Source organism: Vespula vulgaris, chromosome 3 (assembly GCF_905475345.1).
Source record: "Vespula vulgaris chromosome 3, iyVesVulg1.1, whole genome shotgun sequence".
Lineage (NCBI taxonomy): Eukaryota > Metazoa > Arthropoda > Insecta > Hymenoptera > Vespidae > Vespula > Vespula vulgaris.
The window spans coordinates 349,566-370,386 of NC_066588.1; the positions used below are offsets into that span (position 1 = coordinate 349,566).

Consider the following 20,821-nt stretch of genomic DNA (forward strand, 5'->3'; position numbering starts at 1 on the left):
TGTAATAACGAAAAGAAAAAAAAATGTATAACGACACATATCATTTTATTAACATATAAGATATTTAGATTTATATAAATTTAATCACATACAAATGTCATTTAATATCCATCAATATAAACAAAATTTATAAACTGGACTAGAAATGATCCGTGAACGAAATGTGTACGTCATATGCTTATCTTACTGTACAACTATCTAACATTTTTATTGAAGGTTTAGAATTAAATCTATAATAAAGATGTCACGATCACTACACAACTTACAAAAAAAAATGCAATTCCTGTTGTAGCACCGTACTTGTATATTTAAGTAATTATGAACATTTGAAATCCTAGTCACAATCCTGCTGATACGTATTTGGAGTTACTTGCAGATCTTTGCAATTATAATTACATATATTATTACTAATATCTCTGTACATAAACGGCATTTGTACTTGGTGTATAAAATTTGTAGATATTAAAATGCAGAGAAATGCAAATAACTTTACGAGTGACACGAATTTACGAATAAATTCCAAGGTACTATACATCATTATTATATAGAATTATCTTAAAAATTTAATATTCATGATTTAAATTTTAATTCATCACACAAATTTATTTTTCTCTGGTTGTATTTTTAGTTGTTTGCATGTACTTTGCATATTAAATATTCAATTTATAATTTACAAGTACGGGTTTGATATATATCATATGAAATTGTGCAATATGTTTTGCAATTATAGAATTTAATTTTTCCAACAAAAAAATAGAAGTTTAATTGTAATAAATAAATTCAGTATTTTTAAATTTAAATTGTGGTGAAAAATACGTGTATATATAATTTTACTTGTAGACCTTGGATAGTAATATATTTTGATTTTTACCATGATTTTTATTTGGAAAGCTATTAATTAGGCAACTTCCCATTAATGGAACTTATAAATTAGACTTATATTATAAATATTATATCACTTTATAAGAAGGAAATAAGACATGTCTTAAGAATGTCTCAAAAATTAATAATGTGCTGTTCTAATTATAGTCATGTGCTTAATATTTGCGTAATACTATTTACAATTAACAGCAAGACTGTTTATAGGAGCAAGGCACGACTGAGTTTAAATATATTTTTTTGTTAACTTTATAATACCATTTTAGTTTATAAAATGTAACAAATTCAAAATAACACTATTTTCAATTTCATCAATATATAACATAATTAATTAAATGTCACACTTAATTCAATATAGCAATAAAATTCCAAATTTATTGATTTTTAATACCATCACTTAGAAAATTTTGCTATAATTATACTTTAAAATGTATTCCTTTCTTATTACATATGACAAAAGAATGAATAATGTATAGAAGCATATTTCAAATAGTGAAATATTACAGTTTTTATAAAGGTAATAACATTAAGTTATTATATTTCACAATTGATGTATAACAAACTATTATGAAACATGCATGCAAGATATAATAAAAACCGCTTAAAATGTTAAGATTTTAAACACTTTATAAAGTGTCCACACTCGCGCTTTATACAGAATACAGGAAAAAAATTTTTCTTGAGATTAATGGCTAAACCCTTAAAATTGATACTCTACATAACATGTGCTATCTATTATGCATTATAAATATATATATATATATATATATATATATATATATATATATATATATATATGTCTTTATAAAAAAGCAATGCACCAGTTTTATAATTTACTATAATTAAGGAAATGCAGATCTAGTTTTTTTTTTGTAATTATAAGATATAAGTGTCAAATAAGTATTCAATAAATGCTCCTGAATTTGCACTTACTTAAAATAAATAAATTTTTATACTATATTAATGGTAACTACATATTAATAACTAGTTACCAAATTGTAAAGATTTTTACAAGTATCAAGAAATTACATTATTGCAAATAATTATTTACTTTATGAAAAATATTATGTGATGACTCTGTATAAGATATAACAAGAATAATATGTATGTGAACATGCATATATGTGTGTATATATATATATATAAATATATATATATAAATATATATATATATAAATATATATATACAAACACACCTTATGCATACATACATGTACATACACGCACACGCACACACATATATATACACATACATACACACATATATATATGATTTATCTGTATAAAATAGTTACCTTTTGATGAATGAAAATTAATTTAAAGATAAGAACAACTTACTTGAAAAAATTTCAAACGCCATGTGTTCGCATTAATGTTTAGAAAATTGTTTTTTACTAATTCCTTTTTAAGCAGAATAATTATACGCGTGCTAAATCCAATATTTTATTGTTTCAAATGAAATAGTGGCATTAACCATTAAAATGTATCTAAATTGTAAACAGTTCAATTGGAATTGACAATCCATACACTCGTTATTTTATTGTAATAAATGTTAATATTGTTTAAGGCAGGAATAATCCACTTTTTGTGTTACAATTATCCTAAAATTTTAATGCTATACTTAAATAGCATAGGTTGTCTTACCAAAAGCAGGATAATATATATTGAAACATATTATAATGTATATAACTAGATGTTATAAAAAACAAATGAATGACTAGGAATCTTAGTGGATCCTGTTGGATTTTCGAACCTTTTACAGCTGATTCGTGTGTACCAAGAAATGCGCCATGTTTATAAAAATTTTCCAAAAGCAATTCTTTCTCTACCCATCTATCATATAACCACTTAGACAATAGTTCTGGTTCACGTGGAACCTACGAGTTTTTTTATAATGAATAAAATAAGAAATTTGTATATACATATATATTATTAAATATATTAATATCTTACCATTTTACTAGGATAAAGTCGATAAAACATAAATGTTTCGCAAGGTGGTCTTGAACCAGTTATAATTGCAGGTAAATCAATAGGTTTACCCTGAGGATATGCTATTGTTATATCAAGAACCCAGGTGATTTCAGTTGGTGCCACGCCTGTATGAAAAATTCATGAAATTCTTTTTTCTTCTATTTTATATGTTGCCATGTAGGAGTAAAAATATACATAAAAGTACAAGTATCAAAGAAGTAATATAAATTCAAACGAAATACATTACTTGCTCTGTTGTTTAAGTGGTCATGTTGCACCTTGTTATCTTGCACTGGACCGAGAGTGTTAAATATTATCTGCATTGCTCCTACTCTAGGTAAACTCACATTTTCTAGGATAGGCAAGTTATTTTTTTTAGCATATTTTTGTGATGTTTCACGACGCTTGCATAAGAAACCTCCTTCAGGAAACAAAATCAACCATTTTCTGTCAAGCCCTATATACGATTCTTTAAGATGTCTTTCTAATTGTCTTAAGCTTTCATCTCTTCGTTTACGACCCTAATATATCAAGTAGAAAATAAATTTTTTTTAATAAATTAATAAAATAATAATTGAACCATTTTATGTTACAAGATTAAATATAAATGGAAGTAGAAATATATAGAAAATCCAAAAAATACTTTACTTAACATGTTAAAAGAAAATACAATATTTGTAACTGAGACATCAACTTACAGAAATTATAAAAAAGTCATGATGTAAGATAGAAACTATACCAAAGTTAGTGAACTTAAATATTCTATCCATAATCCACATTAAATTGGGCAATACATTTGATTTTGTATTAAATGTTGTCATTAACATAGGAACATCCCCAGTACTTTGATGATTTACTATAACAAGTGTTCTTTCACTAGTAATCTTCTCTATATTATCACCTTGTTCTATTACTATAAAATAAATGTTTATTTTTAATAGTGACAAGCAGATTGTTCAATGTATAGTTCTATCATTTTATATTATAGTTGTTTTTACAACTTACTATCATAACCAGCTGACCAAGTCCACATAGAAACCATGGCCAGTAACCAATGAAAAAAAAGACCCTCTATTCGCCAATATACTTGTGGTTGATATACTTTCACAGGATATAACAAGGTCATCCATACTATGTACGTAGGTATACAATAGATATTATTTAATATTACAAAGCCTGTTCGTACGATACACTTTACAAATGTCACTACTTTGTTAATTATCCTGTAACAAAATTATTATTACAATGGATCTCTAAATCTATGGATAATTTTTATTTTTACTGGAATCAACTTATAAAATTAAACAAATATATTTCGGCATGTGTTTTAAATATAAATAATTTAAAATATATGGATGGAGAGAGATTAATATTTAATTATGCTCGAATCTTCGTATATGAAATATCACAAGTTATAATAGTAACTTACTTAGGATAATTGGAATATAACCAAATATATATATAATTTAAGATTATAAAAATAACTCAATTTATATAATGAGATAATATATAATATAATACAATATGTTGCAGTTAATTTTTATTGAAATATATAATTTTTTATAATTAAATAACATGTTTTTAATATTTTATTTATCGATAAATTTTTGTATACTTCTATTGTATCATATTTGTAACAAAAACAATTTTATATTTTATCATACATACAATTTGCTATGTAAAATAGTGAAAGAGAATTAATGTAATTTTTCCTAAAATATTACGGCTATTTCTCAATGATTTTATTAGTGCATTTACTTTTTAATTTATGTTGTACATGTAATTTATTTTAAAAGTTAAAATTTAAAGTAATTTGAATAAGAATCAAAAGAAAAACAAATTAGTTCATTAACTATCATTCAAAATCTGTGCCATTTCATCAATACGTATATTAATTTGAAGGTTAAGAACATGTTTAATCAAGAGAATTATAATAATTGTATTGATATAGAAAACAAACAATTAATAAATGTTTTATTTGCTGATATTTATATAAATAATGAAAGAGAACTGTCACAAAAGGTATTTTTAATTTACCTTATAATGGCAGATACGCCGGAGGCTGAAGAGTCAGTCATTTTTTTTTATGACGCCACTCGTTACACGAGATCGAATATATCTCATTCACCTTTTATTCATCACCATAACATCTCTTTAGAAGGAAATTATATAATGCAGAATCATTATCTCAGATGACACATTAGCATGTATAAAAATGGGCGAACTGATTACTAGAAATCCAAATTATACCTGTTAAACAAATTTTGGTCAGTATTCGTTAGTGTTTTTAAATATTACGTTTCAATGTAAAGGTACTTTTACCATTGATTTTGGTCAACAATTTCTTAACTGGGGAAGAAATGAAAAAACTAAGAATTTAATCGTTTTTCTGTCAGCTGACATATACGCGGCGCTTTTGCAAAGAATACACCATGTGTCACTACTTTTGCTACTTGAAATACATATCTCATTATTAGATATGACATAGAACAGTTGCTACCAGTGTTTATCGATAATGTGTAAGTATTAGTTATATGGCGTACTTTTAGCATATTGTAAATATAGAATGATATTTCAAGTCATACAAGTTAGAAAAAAGTTACAATGATATGTTATTTCTTTAGTTTCCATTAGCGGTAACATTTTCTAACAATTTAAGTGGTTTCAAGTTTTGCAGTTCGCAGATTGGTTGTCTCAATTTCTATAGAAGGATTCAATCCACATATTCCACCAATAGGATTCATAATACCATATTAATCGCAACCAATCGGAATAGCGCTCCCAACAGCATATCCGATTAGAAATGTAGAGAAATGTATATAGTTGGACCAATCATAGATGAGAAGAAGTGAATCAAACTCGACTGTACTTGATTTGACTGGATTTGACTCGACTGAACGATCGTTTATTCTATTTCTTTTTTCATATTTTGTCATCAATAATGATTCAAAAGGTAAATAAAGTTGTTTAAAATCACTTTAAAATATAAAACATTCTACTAAAATGTTATCTATAAAGCATAGATCATATATAATAACGCATGTGATAATGCATACAAAAAGAAACAATGAACCGATCGTTAAAACGAAATTTATATTATACATTATTACCGTTAGGTGGATGCAGTATTACGAAAGTCCTTGATATAGTTGTAATATATAATTTTTGATATAACTTGTAATAATATAATAAACATCAAAGGTTATCTAATAAACTTATAAATACGGTTATCTATATCATAAACTGCATAATATAATTTTCCGAATTAAAAGAATGCTATATTAATTCTGTCATTTCGTAATACCGTCTTGTTGTAATATCATAAAGGTTCTTTAAGACAAACGTTTATTAATCGTTTCATAATAAATTGCAATTGTTTTTTTTTATGCATGGTGATCTATACTATTATTATTTTCATATATAATTTTGTCATGTTTGTACATGTAATTGTACATGTAAATCGCCAAGTTATTCTATGCTAAAAGATTTATGTTACGTTGTATAAATAAAATCTTAGCATTTATTGTTCTTATTATTACTTAACATTGGTTAGTTATTAAGTTTAAAAGGTTGTATTATTTTCTTTTAATTTCAGTCGCTACTTCATCGCGTGTAGTCGAGTCGAGTTCGGACTAGTTGCATCCTTGAGATCACATAAAGTATGCATCAGCGATGAATTCAAGCATTTGCTGTACGTGTTCTGCGACAGCAATCGTTTGGAGATTTTTAAACTTTTACTTTGGTACGCAAGAGTTAAGACTTAACTTGTTGAACATTTTAATTGAAACTATACGAAGAGTAATAGTAATCATCCCTATTACGATTTACTCTAATTTTTACTTCGTTTTTCTTTACGTTCGTGACCAAAACCATGACCGTAATGATGAGCGTGATCGTATCCATACGGTCCGTATCCATAGCCATAGCCATGGCCATAGCCGTGACCTCCATGGCCGTGACCACCATAGCCATAACCTCCGTAACCGTGGCCACCATAGCCATGGCCTACACCGAAGCCATGACCAACTCCATGACCATAACCATGCCCGACAAAGCCATGATCAAAGTGCGCTTGACCGTGTAACGATGGATAGAAGGGACCGGCCGGAAAACCTCTACCGTAGAACGGACCAGATAATACCGGAGGATATGGTGAGTGTACCGGAACCGGAACTGGTACTGGTATCGGTATTCCTTGCTTCACCGGTACTGGATAAGGCTGATGAACTGGCACTGCTACGGGATGTTTCACCGGTACTGGTACAGCGTGTTCCACCGGGATTGGAACAGCCTATGAAATTACACATTTATTTTCTCTTTCGTTCATTTTAAATCTCTTATCCAATATTTTTTTTTGTATACTTTAAATTCGTATTCATTAAGATAACAGTGTTATCATTATTTTTTTAAAACCTCTTAATTACCTGTGGAACTGGTACAGGTACAGGTACTGGCTTGTGGATAATTTTCTCGATCGGTACCGGAATCACCTTTTCTACCGGTATATGATACGGTTTCTCTATGTAAACTGGTTCCGGAACCGGAACTGGTTTTTCCAAGACCACATGTTTCGTTATATACACAGGAAGTGTCTTCACTAATGGTCCATGGCCCGTTCCGGATGGTAAAGTGAAACTTCCCTTTCCATAACTTCCAAAACCGTTCCATCTTTCAAAAGATATTTATCGTGTGTAAGATAATAGTATCAAATATTGCGATATATTCGTAATATTAACGTGATTACCCTCCGTGATGTAAATTAATATTCGCGAATTTAATACTTTTCCATGGATTATGATTATCTGCCCATGGTTGTCCGTGTCCGTAAGAATATGGATTCGATATACCAATCCATCCGTCGCTACCGCCCAAGATACCTCTTTTCCTTTGCTTCGTATCTTCCGTAGGTTCCTCCGTGAAAACGGAACCACACAGAATTGTCAGGATTAACTATAATACGAAGAGTTGGTGTTAATAGTTATTAATTAATGTGTTAATAATTAATACTCAATCTTTCGCGTATTACAAAAATCTAATCATCCTTCTCTTTATCTCGTTTTAAGGGTGACCTTACCAAAACCTTCAACATTGTTCATGCGTCGCAGTGCAACTGTTCAGAAGGTCGAGATGTCGGTAGGCTTTTATATTTCCAGATCAGCGGATTAATAGTTCGATGAATCCGGATCAGAGTCTAGATCGGGTTCCTGTCTTTGATCGGACCGGGAACTCGATGCTGTCGATTGACGACTCTAGTGTTTCCGGAGAGGAAAGTGGTCGAATCCATACTGACTCCTGTTAAAGGATATTTCGAGAACAACTTACTTGCATGTAACGAATGCTAGAATATGGTTTATACAGAAAGAAAGAAATATTTTACTTGATATTTTTAGTTGAATTTACAAGAAATCTTTAAGTATTAGCACGGACTATTTATATCTATATCCATTTTTAATTATCACAACGATATGGTCATGTACAGTGAAAATTTAGAATGGTAGCGATTGAAACGAATAAATATTTCTTATAGATGATAAATTTAACAACATTCATGTTTTTATTAAGGTAAGACGCTGTACGCATTTTAATGAAGTGAACAGTATTTGTGATTGATGATTTAGTCTTGCGGTATGGTACAATGGTAAAATATTTTCATTCATTTACTCATAAGAATTTTTCATTGATTAACATAATTGCTTTATTCTTAATAATTCTTGAATTTGTTTTTTCATCATTGTCAGCAAGAAGTGGTTGCCAGAGTGCTTCCGCATCGACTATGTTCATGGAAGCGGACTTTCCTAACTTTCATTTTCTACCGTTCGAGCTACTTCTAATGCCAGTTGCTACCGCTCATTCATTATTCATTACTGAATAATAGTTTGCCCATTCAAACATATAATACACCTTGGTTAAAATGAATAACTGTTAAATCTCAATTAAATGTTGCGTCAAGCATAATGGATATGAAAATAAAATATTCGCAGGATATCGATAAATCGTATTTTTCGAATGTGGTAATAAGATGTTTTTCAATGCATTTACTATTTACTTGTTTTATAATTCTTTCTTTTTTTCTTATGTTACAACCACTACCTAATGTAGTAGGAATTTTCATCGATTTTCCTTACTTCTTTTATATTTATTTAAAACGTCCTCGCGATAGATAACATAAATTGTTTGCCTCGTAATTGATTACAGGCATTTCACGTTCTTCCATCGCTTTCCCTGGTGACACAGTACAGAACAACGAATTGAATCTTCTTGTATGTGTGTCATTATCTTACGATCTCTAACACCTAATGCAATCCAGTGCGCGACAATGTCGGATTACGTGTCCAATGTTTCTTTCTCTTTCAGAACCGCTACCATTCGTGTATGAAAGAAAAGCGGAGTAGGCCGTTATTTGGCTGTCGCCCAGGATAGGTAGCAGCGAAAGTTTATCGTATCTACGATCGATATGACAATGAGATCCACGAAGACGACATGTATTCTTCTTCCTGTAGCGATGTGTCGCGTGGCGATGTTCTATAAATACTTATGGGGGTCACAATACCGAAGCAATCACAGTTTTTCTTCGACGTTGGTGTCAGTAACAAGCTGTTGGCAGTTACTGCGGGAAATCATGAAGTTCATACGCTATACATTGGTACGACTGTCGTAATATATTATAAATAAATTGCATTTATTCGAAATCAGGATTATGTAAAAATACGATGAATTTAAGTGATACTAAAAAGTACATTATTTTAGGGAATAAATTTATATTACGAATACATTTAATTATTATTTCTTCACAGGAAATATCATTGCTTTTAACTGTGGGAATGGCTATTACCGTTGAAAAGCGAGATAGTAGGAATCCAGCAGTTACGAAGAAGCATGACAAAAGAGGACTCGTTGGTCTAGGATATGGCCTTCAACAGGATCATCCGGAACATATTTATGGTCATCCAGAACCAGCGCCCATTTACGAAGAACCACCTCCAGATGCTTTACATCCTGTACCTGGACATTTTGAACCAGCACCGTCATCGCCAACGGCATCATTTTTGGCACATCCAGCTGGTCGGTATAAATTTAATATTTCAATTATTTCATTAATTCAATTAGATCATTTCATTATCCGTTTTCGTCGTAGCAGCCGCTTTGCCTGTTCCAGTTCCAGCTGTGCCACATCCGCTTCCACAGCCCGTACCTGTGCCTGTTCCGGTTCCTGTAACGAAGACCTTAACAGTACCAGTACCAGTTCCTGTGGATCGTACTGTCGCAGTACCAGTGGCCGTTCCAGTCCCAAAACCATATCCGGTCCACGTTGAAAAAATCGTGCACGTAGATCGACCAGTACCAATTCCTATCGAAAAGACAGTTCACGTTCCAGTCGATAGACCAGTCGCGGTACCAGTTCCAGTCCCAAAACCTTATCCAGTGGCTTATGAAAAGGTGGTTCATGTAGATCGTCCTTATCCGGTTCATGTGGCAGTGCCGTATCAAGTCCCCAAACCATATCCTGTACCTGTGGCAGTGCATGCACGTTACAAGTGGCATGGCTGGTAATTTTTCAAACGCGACCGTCTCTCCTTTTCTCTCTACCTCTTTCGTTTTTCCTAGATTTATCATGGTCCAATTTTACCTTTCTCCTTCTCTAAAAATTTAGACCTTTTACAAAAAACTCGATATTCGTTTGATCTTTCAAAGTCGTTCGTCTATTTCGTTTATTGTGATATCGGACGAATTTTATTTATGCATATAATAAACGAACGTACATGATTTTCTTTTACACGTTAGAAAATCGTGTCATAAAATATGAGTTCTTTTTTTGCACGTAAATGCACGCGTCCTTGTCCTTTATGCGTATCGCAAGTTCTTAAGTTTTTTTTTTTTTATTCGTGAAGATACCTGGAAACAGGCGTCGAAACGAACGTACTTTTGAATTTTACTAAAATGTCCTGTGAAGTTCCAAGGTGCATTCTGTATAAGGAACATCTTCTATCGAACGAGCTACGTTGAACATCAATGAACCAATGAGATGGCATAGCGTGTCCACCGGAACATTATGCCCCTCTTTCTTACACCTCGAACGAAGTTTCGAACGAGTTACTTCGTGGGAAATATCACACCTAACTGAGCTTTTACGATAGACCTGAATCGTATCGAAAAAGACAAGTCGAAAGGTTGGCCTTTTTACGTAACGATTCTCATGCATTCTTGAGGAACCGTAACGGTGCTTCTACCGTCACAGCTGCAAGCATTTAAAGGACAGAATAAACAAGATCTAATCGATGATCAACAATATCGTAAACCAACGCTAAAGACGGAGAAAAGCTTTCGTGAAAATATAACGCTCCCTTCCAAGCGTAATTCAAATCGGATCTCGATACAGATTGTTCATTAAAAATTATACTAATTAAAGAATAACTGTAGTTTTTAGTTTCTTCATGGAAGGTGATTTGGTTGTCGATTTAATTCAGACTCATGTTAAGAACAACGCTCGAGTTAAATAATTGCTTTTTTATATATGCAATTCTATCTTCTGTGCTCACTTTTTTATCTTTCATCTATTTATACATTAAAAGAGAGCCAACGATATCGTATAGAGTAATAATAATATAATAATTTGCTCCTCGAGCGTGTATACTATAGCGGTAGAAACCTCTAGGTGGCTCATATTTAATTAATACTTCGGCACCACGCGCTCGATAGGCGTTAAACTTGACACCAAAGACCGATATGGTACCCGATACAACTTCGCTGGAGTGACTTAAAGAAGACGGACGTATATGCTGTCCGTAACCGAAATTTTGCATATAACATCTTAAGAATCTTAAGAAAGAATGGAAGAACTGTAATTTGATATTCTAGGTAATTATTACGACGAAAAAATGAAACAGAAAAGGCAGAATATCTAATTTAACGAAATTTTCTCTGCTCCGATTGGAGACCCCTTGTTTTAATAACTTTACAACGACTATGTTGCTAAGACGTTATCCTTTTATTGCAAATCATTCGTCGTTATTATTTTTTATTTTTCATAAATGCTATTGCGCAGTTGCGGCATTGATATCATAGACGAGAGTCTTCGTTGGCGAGGAGATAGCGAAGAGGAAGAGGAAGAAAGTACGCGCCGACGCCGATTCGGTCTGAACAACGTCAGACTTTTTGCAGCAGTTTCTTACAAGGTGTTCTAGAGAAGCAACGATCGAGACAAATAGCAACATCATCGAACACAACATAGACGAGAGTTGGATCATTATATTTGTTCTATCGTAATTATCTTTATGTATGTCTTTTCTATAAAACTCAAGGATTTTTCATTTTACTGTTTAAACGTAATAATATAAATACTAATCGGCAAATTATATTTTCATAGAGATCCAAAATGGAGCTTATAAAAAAACTTGGTATCGGCGGTGGTGTACTCTTTTTTTTAGGTATTACCTTTGGTTGGATGGGGTTTCCTGCTCTTCTCAAATCACAAATCAAATCGGTAAGCTTTATGAGATAAACAATATCAATTAGGAAAGAAAAGAAAAATAAACACATATGTTTTTAATTTTTTCTGTCTATTGCAACCATGATTTAAGGATCACGACAAATAATTCTATTCTTATGGTTTTCGTCGTTAATATCTTATTTGTTCTCGCTTTGCAGATTGCTGTCGTCATCAATCTATTTGATATTTGATATTTAATTGCAATAATTATTGTTGCCTTCTATTTAAACTCTTCCTTACAAAAAGGGATTCTTTCACCTCTCATTATGTTCATAATTGCACGATGATTGATATATTCTTCGAAAGATATATATAACACAGGTTAAATCCTTGATCTCTATTGTCATCCGTTACTTCTTTATTACACACTTGTTGTATCATATCCGTAAATGCAGGTCTTTCATTAAAGAAAATCATCTGATAGAAGCGCATTATTATCGTAAGTTATACTTTGATAGAATTGTCACATTATGACATTAAAAATAAAGAAATATCATTTTTCTTTCTATTTTAACTCGATGTAAGATTGCAAGTGTTTTTTATTTTCGCCATTAAGATCATCGAATACTTCGTAAACTATGTCGCGTCATTTTTAGGCTATAGCCCTAAAAGAGGGCTCCGAAATGAGAGAAATGTGGTCGAAGTTTCCATTGCCTCTCGATTTCAAGATCTATCTTTTCAATGTAACGAATCCAAAGGAAATTGCAGAAGGAGGAAAGCCTATCGTTAAGGAAGTAGGGCCATTTTTTTACGAGTGAGTTAAATAATTGACGATGTGCCAGAAGGAAACTTATCGTAATATATTTATTTTGAGATCGAAAACAATATATTACAGTGAATATAAAGAAAAAGTTAATCTTGTGGATAGAGAAGAAGATGATTCGGTCGAGTACAGCCTAAAAGCGACTTGGTACTTCAATCCGTCGAAGAGTAACGGTCTGACGGGCGAGGAGGAACTTGTGCTTCCGCATCTTTTAATTTTAGCAATGGTGGTGACCACTTTGAGAGAAAAACCATCCGCTATTGGAATTCTTAGTGAGTTATATAGTGAAATAGTTACGAAAGTTTACTCGTCCTCGTCCAAGGTGTGATGGATCGATCACTGTTTTATTTCGATCAAATCTTAAGATCACCAACAATTATAACGCGTCATTATCGGAGTGTGAAACTTAAAATGAAAAATTAGTTTTTTTATTCGATAACGTGCATTGCCATTTAAATGTCGTGAATAAGTTTCTATCGCGTTAAATTAATTATATCTCAGAATGACTCATATATTTTATTTAGACAAAGCGGTGGATAGTATCTTCAAAAAACCCGATTCGGTATTTGTGAAGGTAAAAGCAAGAGAAATACTTTTCGATGGTTTACCCGTGGACTGTTCGGTGAAAGATTTCGCGGGTTCAGCTGTGTGTGGTATTTTGAAATCGGAAGGCAAAGATTTAATGAATGATGGGGATGATCATTATAGATTTGCAATATTTGGTGCTGTACGTATACATACATACTTTTCTTTTATTTTTTTTATTATATCTATTTTCTATATATATATATATATACGTTGAAAATATTTTTACTTTTATTTTTTAGAAAAATGGAACAGTCTTGCCTGAAAGATTGCGTGTATTGCGCGGTATTAAAAATTTTAAAGACGTTGGACGTGTATTAGAATGGGATAACAAACCAGCGTTGACCATGTGGACTGCAGATCATTGCAATGAATTCAATGGTACCGATTCTACCATTTTTCCACCTCTTATGACAAAGGAAGACGACATTGTATCGTTTTCTCCGGATATATGTCGTAGTTTGGGAGCTCGTTACTCGCATGAAACTAAAGTCAAAGGTAGTATTATTTTAAATCTTTTATAACCCAAATTCATAAACGCTCCAATCGCAAAGACACTCGCTGATATCATCTATGGTATTTTAGGTGTCAATACTTATCATTACACCGCGGATTTTGGAGATATGAGCACGAATCCTCTCGAGAAATGCTTTTGTCCTACACCAGAGACGTGCCTATCGAAGAATTTGTTCGACTTGACAAAGTGCGTGGGAGCACCCTTGATCGCTTCTTTACCGCATTTTTACTTAGCCGATGAAAAATATATTCAGGAAGTGGAGGGACTACATCCAGAACAGGTAAAAGAAACAAAGAACCTTCGATGATTAAGTATAATATAAAAATATCCATATTGTTTTACGTAGGAGCTACACGACATTAGTATGGATTTTGAACCAATGACGGCTACACCCTTAAGTGCTCATAAAAGACTCCAATTTAATATACAACTGCAGCCTATTGAAAAATTCAAATTAATGAAGAAATTTCCTGAAGTTTTGTTTCCTTTGTTTTGGGTCGAAGAAGGTATTCTTCTCGATGATGAATTTGTGAAAAAAGTAAAAGTTGTTTTTACAGCAATCTCTGTGGTGGGGTAAGTATTAACTCGTATAATTCTTTATACGATTCGAGTTAGATACAAATCGATATGTGATAAAGATAGTTCTTTATTGATACGATATTGTGTCAGGATTCACCGATTACGTGCAATTTACATGATACGAACGAATTTCAGATTCGTTAAATGGTTGATGGTTCTTGGAGGAATGGGTTTGGGTGGAACAGCGGCTGGTATGCATTACAAACGTAAACAAACAGAAAACAAACTAGACATAACTAAGGTAACGCCTCAAAGTGACAGCAGGAAGGATAGTAGTAACGAGAAAAAATGGCAAACGATGAATATTAGCACCATACAGGCAGCAGCTGTTCCACCGAATTTGGATCGATATTAAAATTAATTTTCTTCGTTTTTACTTACCTCTTCGTAATTTCAACATATTAGCAGACGAATAATGTTAATATTGTCGAGAATTCGTTAAAGTCTTAAATAATGTTTGAAAATTTGTATATAACAACGAAATTATTTCAAATTCATTTAAAAAGTGGAGTTTACGTGGAGCGAAGTCTCTTTTAATTAATAATCTTTAATTTCAATGTCAATTTATATATTGCAAACTCGAGGAAAATCACATTCGATGAAATTCTATCCTATTAGAAATTAACTTAGTTCATCTTATGATTACGATGTAACTTATAGTTTTTAGTATATTTTCCAACGAAAGATTGAATCCTTGTCTTGAAAAACATATTTATGTATCAAGTTATACATATTTTCTTCCTATATTCAAAAATTGAAAATTCTCTCAAATACAGACATTTCTTCTTTTAACATACGAGTAAGAAAACTAATACATTATTTTTTACTAAATTGTATTTACTTCTAATTTCGCACTGTAAGTTCTTTTATCGAATTATTTAAGGTACACTCGTGGTAAAACTATAACACCTCTTCGCACTTCAAGGAGTTTTCGAACGTGAGTCATACTGCACAACTACAGACACACACACATACACTTCAAGTAAATTTCATTAAATTCATAAAGTTCACGTAGAATGTTTTCTGACAATCCTATGCGAAATTTTCATCTTTGCCGAAGAGACAGACTCGTTCCTACAGAGTAACATATTTTTATATGCACTTCTATATTCGGAGCTCATAACAACGTAAACGACAGGATTGACGCACGTTGTCAAATAAATAAGAATATACCCAGCGATATTGAGGCCCCTCCAATCGTCGGCCTCTTTAAAAAGTTTTGTGATGGTAATCGGTAAATAACAGATTAGAAACGATGAAAAGATAACAAGTATCATCTTTAAAAGTTTTTTATCTTTCCTTGACATCCTTGGCCCACTGTCCATATTTCGAAACCTACCAAGGCTCTTGAATTTCGACTCTCGTCGAAATACCTTAGCTTTTGTTTTCATACGACGATCGGAGTTACTCGATTTTGAACTAGCGAACGTTTCGGAACGTTCCAATCGCGTCCCGGATCCTGTGATTCTTTGGATCCAAAGAGTTGACTCGACCACGAAAGAAGCACGGCTTGCCATTCTTTCGAGTCTTTTCTTAGCATTCAAAGTTGGTTTTTCAGTAAAGTCCTTGAACTTTCTGGGATCAGTGCTCAGAAATATGTTCGTATCGCCGATGTCTGCGTCGCGATCGTCGGCGAACGGTATGTCCTCGATGCCTTTATACGCTAATCTGTCCTTATCCTGTACAGAAGGTTCGTGAACTATTGAATTCACCTCTTGCAAATCGTTTTCTTCATTTCTCGATGAGTCCTCTTCGGACGAGGGTGGATTTCCCAGAGATGATTCCTCGAAAGTCTGTCCGCTAAAAATTCGCGAAGTCTGTTCTTCCTTCGTTTGACGAGAAGGAAATGAAACGCAAAGTCCGGCCGCGACGCAACTCGAACCAAGCATGGACAATTCTTCCTCCTGATATCTCGGTGTGACCGATCGTTGCTGCGATCACGAAGTGTCGTAGTTTTCAAAAAAGAAATTTATTAAATTAAATGATAAGTATACGTATATAAATATAAATAACGATAGATCATGTACCTCGCGGTTTCTGTCGCCGATATCGATCGTGGTAGAAACTTTATCTTGTCTACCACTTTTCGATGCTGTCTTACGGACGATGTAAAAGATTCTCGCGTAACATACTACGATTGCAACGCAGGGAGTCAAGAATGCTAATACGAAAAGGAACTCCTTCGGATTTCGACCATGCACATCCGGAAGAATCGAACACGAACCTATTGCAGGATCTAAGCCAAAACGACCCCAGTGACCGAACCACGTGACGATCAAAGAACCGAAACCGAGGATCCATGTTGCCAAAACCATTGGTATCAAGTATTTCGATTTGTAAAGTCTGCAGACAGAGACACAAAGACTTCGTTACGTTTTTCAATCGATTTATTGCATTTTCAAACGTTATATGCGAATTATAGTTCTGCTACTTACTTTGGATAGAGCCTGGGATGTCCGATCATGACGTAACGATTAATCGCGATCGATAGAACGGTAAAAAGACTGACAGCGACGAGGCCGTATCTCAGCAGTGGGAATAGACGACACAGCAGTGCTCCATGCAACCAATATCCATGCCAGAAAGTCGATGTGGCGAGTGGTAGATTGAAACAACAAAACAGCAGATCCGAAAATGATAAATTCATTATGAATATCGCAGTGGCGTTCTTCAACTGTAAGAAAATAATCCAATAAGTTTATAACAAATCGCATTAACAATTACAAACAATTATCATCTATTGATTCATTCGAATTTTACAGGGACATACTTTTTTAAAGGAAAACGCTAGAAAACGTTCCAACGAATCTCAAGTGTATACTAAAATGCAAGAGATAACATAACGAGATATGAAGGAACGTAGTCGGCAGACGTTATACACGTGTGTAAAACGAGTTGCATGCGATAAGGAACTTAACTGTACTGACGTACGTACATCTACCCCTACCCTCGCCATTCAATCAGATGTCGGTATATAAAAAAGAGAGAGAAGGTATTTCATGTAAATAACGATTACATTTATGTGTGACATTAATCGCATAATAAAATCAGCACGTGTTCGTTTAATGTTGAATTTCGAGTACAAAAGTAGCAAGACAGGTGAGGATTGACGTAAAGCACGAAGGCCTTACTAGTTTAATTCGAGATCATTGATTATATCGACTGTCAGATTCAACGTACGTATTTGTTCGTACGTGAAAGCTCGTGGAAACAGAGGACACGTGTGCGCGTAAACGCACACGATCGTTTCCAAACTTAACTTCGTTCCGGGTTTGCATCTGACGTACTTCGAAAGCCACGTTTTATATCGGAATGGTGCATGTGCCGACGACCTTTCGATCATTGGCTCCTTTTACTCTTCGCCATCTGCCACTTACGACAGAAAGAGAGAGAAAGAGAAAGAGAGAGAAAGAGAGAGAGAGAGACAGAGAGAGAGAGAGAGAGAGAGAGAGAATAAGAGAGAACGAGAAAGAGATAGAGGTAGAATTAGAGAAACAAGGAAGAATAATAGAGGGAACGAAGTAACGAAGAAATATTAATCAATCGTCCACACAAATTGGTACTTTCCTACTACTCATTCGGTATTGATAAACTTTCAGTTACATAGTAACTTCATGTTTTATCTCCTTTAAAGCTCGCACTTCGCTTTTAACTGAAAATCTTTACATTTCTCGACACTAAATTTTCTACGTTTTAATAATAACCCAAGAAGAGAGTATTCAAGCTAGTGACAATGTTTCCAAAAACTCATACAGTGTAACTCATACTGGGTTTATTCTCGAGACAGAAGAATTTGTAAGATGAGAAATTCGAGGTGAGCCTCTGACGTTCGTAGCAGCTTCAGTATGCTCCGGAAACTTAAGTACCGAGACAAGCAGTATGCGTGACAAAACCGTCGGAGTTTCGTGTCGTTGCGTTCGTTAGAAAATTCGGTGTCTGCTCGACTCTTGCAAGAGAGAATAATTAACCGACCTTCTTGGTACGAAAGAGAGCAGCCACGGTGATAAGATTCCCTGGAATGCCAATGAGCATAAAGAGAATACAACAGCCAGCGGCAAAGTACAAAAGCCACGGTGGATAACCAATGAAAAGAACCACTGATCCTGGATCTTCTAGGACCTGTTCGATCGTTACATTGCTCCCGTTCAGGTCACTTTTGTTGCTTGCCATCCAATATTCCAGCATCTGTAGAATCGATTATATCGATAATGTTCGTCGATGTGCAAGGCAAAAAAATATTTTTGCGTTAAGAATATAATCGTATGAAAAGCCGATAGACAGGCAATCCATTTGTCTAATCTATCTTAGTATTCTAAAGGCTTAGATCATTGGGTTGGTTAAAAACAACTTACGCTTTTTTCGATCTCCACATACATTATAGTGGTGTTAATGTAAAACTCACAAAACGTCTGATGTGAACATCCCGTAATTTGGATTTTCTTTCATCGTTAACTCGCATACACGTGCAGATATACACGTTCATATGGGTTGCTCCTACATCCCTTTGCTCCCCTCGCTAAATCTCACTTTCTCTTTTCTTCATCTTTCGCAGGAGCTGGAATCGTTCTCTTTTTTCTCTCAACGGGGCATCGGAAAGGAAGAGAGAGAGAGAGAGATCTATTTTCGCCATCCGAGACGATAAACTCTTTTGAGCGAGAATAAACGTTTGAAACGTTCCTATCGTCTCCCAAATAAAATCTCACTTACAAAAGAAGCTGGCTAGTAATAGGACGATAGCAAAGTGACTATGATTTACTAAACACATGTATGTAAATATCTATCATAAAGAAGAAAGCGAATGAAATCATATCCGTTATATCGTATTGAGTTGTTTAATAAACATTAATCGAGAATTTAAACATTTTTCAGATTTATCTATTTTCTTCCTTTTTATTCGAAAATTGCTATGAGAAAAGTAATGACTCGAAAAAGATGGAGTACGCGAACCAAAGGAATAACTAATCAGTTGCATATGCGCGCCGACTGGAATTTGCTAACGTTGTCCCAAGATCATAAAAAGATAACCACCAAGGTAGTTAAACCTATGGATCAACAAGACTCTTATCTCTATGCGAAAGATATTTTTCTCCCTTTCTTTTGATTTATAGTCTATACTAATCGTACATTTAACATACTTTCATATAAATATATAAATATATATAAAAATTATATATTTACACCATAAACTTAACATATTTTTGTGATAAATATCTAGTTTGGTATGTTAAATAACAAAGTTAATTATAATTACGGCGAGTTATTTTATAAACATCTTACCTTGATGCAATAAGATTCTATTTCATGAGCTTGACTTCGTTTGTCAAAATTAATCATCGACAGTATTCCATAATCGTATGAACATTGTCAAATATTGTTTGTTGACGCTTTCGAATCCTTATTAAAATGAATGATGCCTTAAATTTCTTCTTTCTCTTTTCACTTTTCATATTGACATCGAGTATCGGTAACGGCGACGTGATATCGATAACGTCCAACGCTTCACACGTGTCTTTTAATTTTATATTTCAGGAGCATAAGACTATGAATTGATTTTCCTATCAAGAGAAACGAATTTGAGACAAAGTTAAAATGCGATCGAAATCATTCCGGCGAATTCCATGAGTCGACTGAATGTAAGTCGCCCGGATCCGTCAGATTTTAGAATGAAAAGCGGATGCTGCGCGTGCGCCAAGATGCTAATTTCCTAGGAAAGTCGACGTGACTTTCTTCTTGAATTTAAAACTCTTCCTCAAAACGCACGAGAAATCAAGATTTAAATCAATGAACTTTCTTATGTACCATCGCTTTGATTGACGCGGAGGCGTTGGCAATTTAATAGAGAGCATTACTATGCTCCGGTATACGTATGTAAGAAAAGATGCCTTCTCGGAGTCACGTTCTTTGTGATTGAAAGAACGATATTGCGCAAGAAATGATTTACATGCGTGGGCACGTACCAAAATGTGCGGAATTAGCTAAAAGATACAGAAGTACGTTCGTTTCGTTTTTTCTTTTTCTACGATTTCTTTGTACGACG

At 33.4% G+C, this 20,821-nt stretch overlaps 5 protein-coding genes and 1 long non-coding RNA gene across 13 annotated transcripts; 3 read left to right on the top strand and 3 right to left on the bottom strand.

Moving 5' to 3' along the window:
- Positions 1-2,297: 2,297 nt before the first annotated feature.
- LOC127062734 (acyl-CoA:lysophosphatidylglycerol acyltransferase 1-like) lies at positions 2,298-5,324 on the bottom strand. Its single transcript, XM_050991425.1, has 7 exons — positions 5,176-5,324; positions 4,891-5,103; positions 3,859-4,076; positions 3,552-3,766; positions 3,101-3,374; positions 2,833-2,978; positions 2,298-2,756 (listed from the first exon to the last, which is right to left on the bottom strand). The coding sequence occupies exons 2-7, from the start codon at positions 4,929-4,931 to the stop codon at positions 2,520-2,522; spliced, it is 1,131 nt and encodes a 376-aa protein (XP_050847382.1). The 5' UTR covers positions 4,932-5,103; positions 5,176-5,324; the 3' UTR covers positions 2,298-2,519.
- On the top strand, positions 5,262-6,567 carry LOC127062763 (uncharacterized). The gene is made up of 3 exons (XR_007781195.1): positions 5,262-5,372; positions 5,523-5,806; positions 6,449-6,567. It is a non-coding gene; the product is annotated as an uncharacterized LOC127062763 (long non-coding RNA).
- A 56-nt stretch (positions 6,568-6,623) lies between these two features.
- LOC127062756 (uncharacterized) lies at positions 6,624-8,065 on the bottom strand. The gene is made up of 4 exons (XM_050991458.1): positions 7,928-8,065; positions 7,598-7,803; positions 7,278-7,521; positions 6,624-7,144 (listed from the first exon to the last, which is right to left on the bottom strand). Exons 1-4 carry the CDS (start codon positions 7,940-7,942, stop codon positions 6,683-6,685), a joined length of 927 nt encoding a protein of 308 aa, XP_050847415.1. The 5' UTR covers positions 7,943-8,065; the 3' UTR covers positions 6,624-6,682.
- LOC127062738 (zinc finger protein 512B-like) lies at positions 6,872-10,615 on the top strand. 5 transcript variants are annotated; one of them, XM_050991431.1, is made up of 5 exons: positions 6,872-7,005; positions 9,049-9,113; positions 9,208-9,496; positions 9,648-9,915; positions 9,989-10,615. In XM_050991431.1, exons 3-5 carry the CDS (start codon positions 9,308-9,310, stop codon positions 10,402-10,404), a joined length of 873 nt encoding a protein of 290 aa, XP_050847388.1. In that variant the 5' UTR covers positions 6,872-7,005; positions 9,049-9,113; positions 9,208-9,307; the 3' UTR covers positions 10,405-10,615. The 5 variants fall into 5 exon arrangements, with proteins under 5 accessions (XP_050847388.1, XP_050847389.1, XP_050847386.1 ...); XM_050991429.1 differs by lacking the exon at positions 6,872-7,005 and adding an exon at positions 8,150-8,491 and having other exon boundaries at positions 8,592-9,113; XM_050991432.1 differs by lacking the exon at positions 9,049-9,113 and having other exon boundaries at positions 6,898-7,005.
- An 818-nt stretch (positions 10,616-11,433) lies between these two features.
- LOC127062715 (sensory neuron membrane protein 1) lies at positions 11,434-15,456 on the top strand. Of its 3 annotated transcripts, XM_050991395.1 has the most exons (10): positions 11,434-11,709; positions 11,897-12,127; positions 12,218-12,334; positions 12,937-13,094; positions 13,176-13,375; positions 13,628-13,830; positions 13,931-14,186; positions 14,274-14,485; positions 14,552-14,778; positions 14,920-15,456. In XM_050991395.1, the coding sequence occupies exons 3-10, from the start codon at positions 12,227-12,229 to the stop codon at positions 15,137-15,139; spliced, it is 1,584 nt and encodes a 527-aa protein (XP_050847352.1). In that variant the 5' UTR covers positions 11,434-11,709; positions 11,897-12,127; positions 12,218-12,226; the 3' UTR covers positions 15,140-15,456. The 3 variants fall into 3 exon arrangements, with proteins under 3 accessions (XP_050847352.1, XP_050847353.1, XP_050847355.1); XM_050991396.1 differs by having other exon boundaries at positions 11,434-12,127; XM_050991398.1 differs by lacking the exons at positions 11,434-11,709; positions 11,897-12,127 and having other exon boundaries at positions 12,499-13,094.
- A 144-nt stretch (positions 15,457-15,600) lies between these two features.
- On the bottom strand, positions 15,601-20,407 carry LOC127062711 (muscarinic acetylcholine receptor M4). 2 transcript variants are annotated; one of them, XM_050991379.1, is made up of 5 exons: positions 20,062-20,407; positions 18,757-18,969; positions 17,220-17,458; positions 16,812-17,127; positions 15,601-16,715 (listed from the first exon to the last, which is right to left on the bottom strand). In XM_050991379.1, exons 1-5 carry the CDS (start codon positions 20,116-20,118, stop codon positions 15,792-15,794), a joined length of 1,749 nt encoding a protein of 582 aa, XP_050847336.1. In that variant the 5' UTR covers positions 20,119-20,407; the 3' UTR covers positions 15,601-15,791. The 2 variants fall into 2 exon arrangements, with proteins under 2 accessions (XP_050847336.1, XP_050847337.1); XM_050991380.1 differs by lacking the exon at positions 18,757-18,969 and having other exon boundaries at positions 20,062-20,405.
- Between the last annotated feature and the right edge of the window lie 414 nt (positions 20,408-20,821).